The sequence below is a fragment of the Mandrillus leucophaeus genome, unplaced genomic scaffold (assembly GCF_000951045.1).
Source record: "Mandrillus leucophaeus isolate KB7577 unplaced genomic scaffold, Mleu.le_1.0 Scaffold271, whole genome shotgun sequence".
NCBI lineage: Eukaryota > Metazoa > Chordata > Mammalia > Primates > Cercopithecidae > Mandrillus > Mandrillus leucophaeus.
The window spans coordinates 2580413-2588332 of NW_012102821.1; the positions used below are offsets into that span (position 1 = coordinate 2580413).

At 45.2% G+C, this 7920-nt stretch overlaps 1 protein-coding gene across 1 annotated transcript in view; it reads right to left on the reverse strand.

Annotated features, from left to right (window-relative positions):
- The window catches only part of LOC105542968 (60S ribosomal protein L22-like), a 46295-nt gene extending 44951 nt beyond the window's left edge, over positions 1-1344 (reverse strand). Inside the window, exon 1 of the mRNA XM_011984690.1 lies at positions 1300-1344. Coding sequence (XP_011840080.1) covers positions 1300-1344 — 45 coding nt within the window. The remainder of the gene's footprint in view (positions 1-1299) is intronic.
- Positions 1345-7920: the final 6576 nt, after the last annotated feature.

Sequence of the window (7920 nt, forward strand, 5' to 3'; positions counted from 1 at the left end):
CAGGCAGTTCGGTGGCCGGGCGGGGCGTGCCTGCAGCTTCGCCGTGCGCGGGTCTAGTTTCTGTCATCACTCACAGCGTGCTGCCTGGAGACGGGGCAGGAGGGGCACTTCGCGGGCAGGTGGTGGGCCCTCTGCTTATTAGGGAAGTCAGAAATCGTCCTTTTTAAGATCTATTCGTTGGGCATATGTTTTAATTGCTGTTGTTAATACGTCACCAAGTACCGAAATTGGACTGGAAATAGCTCCCAGTGTGAGCTGCGTTTGAATGCTAGCCACCGAGACACACTGAAATGAAATCACCTGCTAACCTGTTGAGTTATCAAGATCTAATTCCCGAGGTTAGTGGGGAATCACTTGTCTGAAGTGACTTCAGTTGAGCTCTAAGAAGGCAAGTATGAGTAAATCCAGCCTGTCTGCTAGAGCCCAGCTGTTCAGGAGGTGGAGCTGGAAAACCCCAGCAGGACTCCGGGTTGCTAGGGGAGGTTTCAGGCCTCGAATGGGTGTTAGATGTGAGTAGTTTTGCAAGGGAGGAAGAACTAGTCTGAAGTGTGTGTGGTCAATCTTGAGTAAGAAAGCTGAGACCCAAGAGGAAAGACCATTTAAAGTTGAATAACTATTTATTATGGCAGTAATACTACCTTCATTTGTTGAGTGCTTAACTGTGTGAGTCTTGATTCTTAGTGCCATTGTCTGAATCATTCAGCAACCCTGGGAAATCGGTGCTATAATGATTCCTATTTTAGAGGTGAGGAAGTTAAGGCCAAGAGAGATTAGGAAATTTACGGATGATCACACAGCAAGAGAAGGAAGGCCAACATTTGAACCCAGAAAGGTCTAGGAGCAGGAGCTAGAACCCAGGTCTTCCGACAGCAGTTTCCATTTTATTTTGGGGGTATTCTAAAGTTGCCGCAAGGGTTTAGAATTAATAAACTAGGGGAGTTATGGAGTCATGGATTTTTTTTTTTTTTTTTTGAGATGGAGTCTCGCTCTGTTGCCCAGGCTGGAGTGCAGTGGGGTGATCCCGGCTCACTGCAAGCTCCACCTCCCAGGTTCACACAGTTCTCCTGCCTCAGCCTCCCGAGTAGCTGGGACTACAGGCGCCTGCCACCACACTCGGCTAATGTTTTGTATTTTTAGTAGAGACGGGATTTCACGATGTTAGCCAGGATAGTCTCGATCTCCTGACCTCGTGATCTGCCCGCCTCGGCCTCCCAAAGTGCTGGGATTACAGGCGTGAGCCGCCGTGCCTGGCCGGAAAGTTTTTTTTAACCTATTATTCATCTAACCAGGAAATCTTACCAAGTCCTTACTGTTGTTGCTGAACTTGGCACCAGGAGACACCATGGGGTGCTAAAGCACCTGGTCTGTGCTGTGATGGTACAGACCGTATACCACAGTCAGGCACATTGGTTCTCAGACTTAAGCATGCATCAGAATCACTAGGGGGTTTTTTAAAAACACAGACTGCTTGTCTCCCTCCTCAAGATTCTGATTCAGTTGGTCTGGGATGTGGCCTGAGAATCTGCATCACTAATAGGTTGTTCTGTATGCTGTTGCTGTGGCCTGACCCCACTTTGAGACCCACTGGCCGAGATGGTGAGGTGGGCATGAATTGGAAATGAAGGTTATATTACAAACTGGTGTGAGGGAAAGGAATGAATGAGAACTGTGGCAGGAACTCCTGAGTGAGAGCAATCAGGTGTGTTTGTTTTCTTGAGGAATCAAAAAATGAGCTGAGAATGGAAGGCTTATGTAGGAGTTAACAGGGAGGTCACAGGAGAGAGCGAGTTCTAGGAGGAGCAGTGTGTGCAGAGGTCCTGCGGCAGCCAAGAGCAGGCAGTATTCTAGGAATGCAAAGAAGGATGGTATTGTTGGAGTGTGAAAACAAAATTACAGCCATGAGGCTGCCCAGGCAGACAGAGGCCAGAGCAGGCAGGCAGGCCTGGGGTGCAGCCCACGACATGGGTGATTTGAGCTATGAGGGGTTTAAAACAGGGTGGAGGCAGTGTTAATAAGGAGCAAGTAGGCTAAGTCTGAGCCACTCTGCAGGGAAATATGTTACAGGGCTTGTGATTGATAACACCCAAGGACGCTGAAAATGTAGTCCCTCAACCGTAATGTCTGTGTTTTCTAATCTCTGCTTTTCCTAATTAATAATCTTGTCCTCCCTGTTACAAGTAAACTCTCACCACTGTTTGAAAAAACTGTCCATACTTCCCAATTCTTTACACCCTCACTGTTAGCCAGTCTCCGTTGCAGAAATGCCCTCCCTGTTTCGGGAACAGAACTCAAGTTCTGTTAGCCTTTCTCCTTCTGCTCCTTACATCTTTCCCAAAGCCTTTGCTACTTACTCTGGCCCTGAGTCTCCTCCTTGATACCACATAACTCTTCTTCATGTCTTGGGGTTGACCACCTGCCAACTTGCGTTGTACTTGAGTTCTTTCCCGTTCATATTTTGGCTTTTTCCTCAATGAAATCCTGATTCTGAGGACAGGGATTGTGTCTTATGTGTTTCAGCCCTTGTAGCATTTATAGCAGTGCTCATGGCTCATTGAAAGAACTCAGTTTCTACCCTTTGTACTGAATCAAAAATCAGGCCAACCTATTAGGTATCTCCTGGGCAGACTCGGCTTGAATAACCTTTAACGTATTATTTTTTTAACATGCATATAGTGTAAAAAGTTAAGTAGCTTCTGCGGAGCCAAACAGTATCCCCTGCCACCATTTCCTTCTCCCCAGAAATAGGCACTTTACTCCTTTTTTTTTTTCTTGATACAGAGTTTTGCTTTTGCTGCCCAGGCTGGGTTGCAATGGTGTGATTTCGGCTCACTGCAACCTTGGCCTCCCGGGTTCAAGTGATTCTCCTACCTCAGCCTCCTGAGTATCTGGAATTACAGGCATGCGCCACCATGCCTGGTTAATTTTGTATTTTTAGTAGAGACGGTTTCTCCAGGTTGGTCAGGATGGTCTCAAACTCCTGACCTCAGGTGATCCGTTGGCCTTGGCCTCTCGCAGGCTTGAGCCACCGCACCCAGCCCCTAGGCACTTCATTTCTTTTAGCTGATTATTTTGGTATTTATCTTTGTGCCATTGAATCACCTGGCTTCCTGATTTTTCAGTTGTAGATATTACCTAGTGACTTTGTTCTTTGGGAGATGATTTTTTTCTTCTCTTTGCCCCCGTGCATGCTCTCTACCCTCCTCTATAGATGTGGTATAATCTCACGGAGATCAACATGCAGTGTTTACAAGCGTGACTATGTAAATACTGTTCTAGTGAGTCATGTTGTACGTTACTTTTTGTTTTCTCCAGCGAATAATTGGCCGGTGTTCTAATTTGCTTGCTTTCTATGTAGTATGACAGATCCCACTGCAAACTCTTTGCCAGTTGTCGCGTCTTCCCCCACGATGTTCACGGGCATCAGGATGCCCCTCTGTCAGCACCCCTACCTGAAGAAGGGCCCTGGAACCTTCTACTGAAACTTGTGTGTGCATCTGGGGATGAGCTGCCAGCCTCACCACCTGCACCCACATCAGCCTGGACCTGCCCGCTGCAGGGCTTCTGTCTCCTGACTTCCTCTTCCTGACTCCCCCTTGTTTCACTCCCTGGTTTGGATGTGATGGGGGGTGAATTTTGAGACTTTACCCATAAGTATGCTTTCTGCCTTCATGTCTGATAGATTGATAATATAGAATTATACAAAAAAATTTCCTTTCGAATTTTTGAAGCATCGATCCAATCCTTTTTGGCCTCCAGTATTGTTGAAGAGTTTCAAGCCAGTCCTTCTCTTTCTGAAGATTGTAGCGTCTTCCTTTCATCCCTGGTCATCAGTGTTCACCACACATGTCCAGCCCCCTGCCCCCCAGGCTCTTGGTAGGATTGCCCTCCCTTCCTCACTCCCTGAGCTTGATGGCCTCACATGGTTGCTGTGCCAGTGGCCTGCCCGGGAGCTGAGCGGAAGTGCTACTTCCACTTCTGGGCCTGCACTTCGCTGCGAGTGTAAGTTGCTGCCAGAGTTTTCGCTCCCTTTAGTTTGATTCTGAACTCAGCTTGACGGTGATGATACTCAGCTTGCAGAACCCCCTCCTACCCATGCTGTGACCCTGTTCGATTGAAATAAACTTGAAGAATAAATCTTTGTTGTTTCAGGCCTCTGAGGGCTTTCGGGCTGCTCATTGCTGCAGCTTAACAATGCCTGCCCTGACTGATACATCCATGGTGTTCTGAGATACACAGTGCCTTGGTATATTTTATCCAGCATGTTGGGCATTTTTGTGCCCTGGCAATCCGGAAACACTTATTCTTTAGTTCTGGGAATTTTCTTGAATTATTCTGTGGTGATTTTCTCCCCTCCCATTTTCTATTTTCTCTCTTTCTGGAACTACTACTATTCTGATAAAGGATTGCCAGACCAATCCTCTTATTTTCTATTTTCTACCATTTTAAGGTTGTTGCATTTTTGGGAAGCCTCCTCATTTTCGTATTTGGACTCTTCTAGTGATTTTTTTACATTTTATTTTTGCCATACTTTTTTCACGTATAAGAGTTCTTTTTTGTTCTGTCAACTTTTTTTAAAAAACTAAAACATGGTCTTCAGTTCATGGTATATTCTCTTGATTTTTAAAAATTTTGTTTTCTTTTCTCGTTGCTGAAGGATCTCTTTCCTCTAGGCTGCCTTCCCGTTTCTGTGTGAGGCTCTCCTCGGATGGCCTGCCCATGTTTAATAGTGGGGGACTCGGCAGGGATGGGCAATGCCTGCTGTGAGCTGAACCTTTCCTTGTTGGGGCCTTCTGATCTCAGTGCTGTGGGTCGGTCCTCCCGGGCTGTTGTCACAAGACTCTCCCTGGTCCCTGCAGGAAGGGGAGGCTTGGCTGCCTGCCTCCTGGAGCCCAGTGAGCGAGGGCTGCAGCCTAATCAGTAACCTGATTGTCCCTGGGGGATCTGGGCTCTCCTGTCAGAGACCCTGATTCCACCCTCTTCAGAGATGGAGCCACCTGTCTTCTCCTAGGGCGGGACAGGAGCTGGAAGTTGTCCTGCTTCTTAGATATCTTTGAAAATCAGACTTCCTGTCTCTGCTGCCTCCACACCCATTGCAGATGCGCCAGGCCTGGCCAGTTCTTGACTCTGTCTAGGTATAAATGGGCCGTTCCACTGTCCACCCGTGTCCGTGTTCTCTCCATGTCCCCACATTCACCCATCTTCTTTTTCCCAACCAGCAGAATTTTGGTGCCTGTTCTCCCCTCCCCTTCTCCCTGTCCACGTGGATTGATTCCTCAAACAACAAGAACAAAAAAAGAAATCAGGGAGGAGGGATATGGAGAGAGGGGCCGGGAGGAAAATAGATTGCCTATATTCAAGAAAAGAAAATAAATCAAAGACAAAAGACATTTTCTGATATTTTAGTGGGGTTTAGGAGCCATTATCTTTTTACCTTTAGCCTTTGAAAATTAGAGTTGAGGCCGGGCGCGGTGGCTCATGCCTGTAATCCCAGCATTTTTGGAGGCCAAGGCAGGTGGATCACCTGAGGTCAGGAGTTTGAAACCAGCCTGGCCAACATGGTGAAACCTGTCTCTACTAAAAATACAAAAAATTAGCTGGGCGTGGTGGCGGCCGCCTTAATCCCAGCTACTCAGGAGGCTGAGGCAGGAAAATCTGGTGAACCTGGAGGCAGAAGTTGCAGTGGGCCAAGATGGTGTCGTTGCACTCCAGCCTGGGCAACAAAAGCAAAACTCCATCTCAAAAGAAAAAGAAAAAAAGGAAATTAGAGTTGTGACATCTAGTAACGTTTATGTAATTTTGGTGTATCATGGATTTTGTTGTAGTGACGTTTTAGTTGTGGTACCTTTCTTTCCTGCCGGTGTTGCTTAACAAGAAAAGAGATAAAGCCTGAAAACCATATGAAAGAGTGTTTTATGTGTCTTAGTTTCGTGTTTATGGTAACAGGCTTCAAACTTCTCTGAGGTTGGGACTTTGGTTACAGTACAGTGTTGCCCTTAATATAATCAGCTCCTGCATGATTGGCAATTGCCCTCATAATTCACTCGGGACACAATTGCTGGCCTCTGCCTTGGATGATGTGCAGCAAATTAGATATCACTGTGATGCCAGAGGACCCTGGGGAGAGCAGATGGCTAAAATCCAACAACCTAGTACCAGTGGCATTCCCAGGCTGACCTGAGCATGAGATCAGCTTGGGCTTGTCAAATGCAGGCTCCTAGGATCCTCCTAGGCCTGTATGAGCCTGGGGGTTGGAGGCACAACCTGGAAATTGTGAATTTTCAACATTTTCAAAATTTCCAGGCAGATTTTCTATCTTTTCTACTAAAGGAATATTTTAGTGAACACCCAAATACTCTCTGCCCAGATTCACCAGATGCCTACATTTTTTCCACATTTGTCTTTCTCTTACTTTTTTGTATATATTTTATGTATACTTTTTTTGTTGAAATATTTGAAAGGTGCAGACATAACAGTATTTCACCTTCAAGTACCTTCATATATCTCATAAGAATAAAGGTATTCATCTATATAATCTCATTACCATTATCACACCTTAAAAATTAACAAAATAATATCATCTAAGATATAGTCTATATTTAAATTTCTTCCCATTGTACCATAAATGACTGTGATAGCCTTTCTGAGAATTTTTTTTTTTTTTTTTGCTTCTGTTTTTTTGAGGCAGGGTTTCAATCTGTTGCCCAGGCTGGAATGCAGTGGCACAATCTTAGCTCACTGCAGCCTCGAAATCCTGGGCTCAAGTGATCCTTCTGCCTCAGGCTCCTGAGTAGCTGGGACTGCAGGTGTGTGCCACCACACCCAGCTAATTAAAAAAATTTTTTTTGTTTGGTTTAAAATCTAGGACCCAGTCAAGATTTACATGTTGCATTTGGTTTTATGTCTCCAAATTTAGCCATAATAGCCTGATTTTTTTGTTTGTTTGTTTCTCATGACATTTACTTATATATATATGTGTGTGTGTATGTACATATTTATGTATATACGTGTGTGTGTGTGTGTTTGTCTGTGTGTGTGTGTATAAGCCCAGAGCCGTTTTCCTATAAATGTCCCACATTCTGGATTTATCTGATTGTTTCCTTATGATTAAGTTCAATTAAACATTTTTATAACAATGCTTGCTAATTGGTGGTGTTGGGAACAGGTAGTGTCTGGGCTAGTCCCACTTGACAGTGTTCAGTGTGACCCCTGGAGGGAATGGCCTCTACGCTGCTTCATTTTGAAGGTACATTTTTGCAGTTTGCAATCTGTGGAGTGATTCTTGCAGCCTGTGCGAATATCTTGTTCTCCAGCCAGTGCATTTCACGTCCATTGACGATCCTTGCCTGGACCAGTTTTTATGTTGGAGATTGCAATTAGTGGTTTTCTAGTTGTGTAAATCTTTTAATGTTTGTTAACTGGTGTTGTTTTGAAAATATCTTTCCCTCCCTCTTTATTCTCTCACTGTATTAGTTTCCCATGGCTGCTGTAACAAATTACCCCAAATTAGGTGCCTTTGAAACAAGAGGTATTTATTATTTCTCAGTCTGGCAGCCAGAAGTCTGAAATCAAGGTGTTGGCAGGGCTGAGCTCCCTCGAAAGGGATGCCCATAAGACCCAGGGCATTGAGTTGGCATTTTGCAGAGGGATACAATTTGGGCAGTGGAGTTGAAGGTGAAAGTGATGGAATGAGCAGAGGCTGGAGTGGCACAGTGCCAGGATCATGAGTCTTTGTGGCCCATAAAGGCAGAATGTGTAAGTCTGACTAATTACATCCACAAAGACCTTTTTTCCAAGTGAGATAACAATCACAAATTCTAGGAATTGGGATGCGGACGTAGTTTAGGGGGCACCGTTAAACTCATAGTGATCATCTTTAATCACTGTGGATCGGTAGCTTCTTTTAGTCTTTGAGCACTTCCT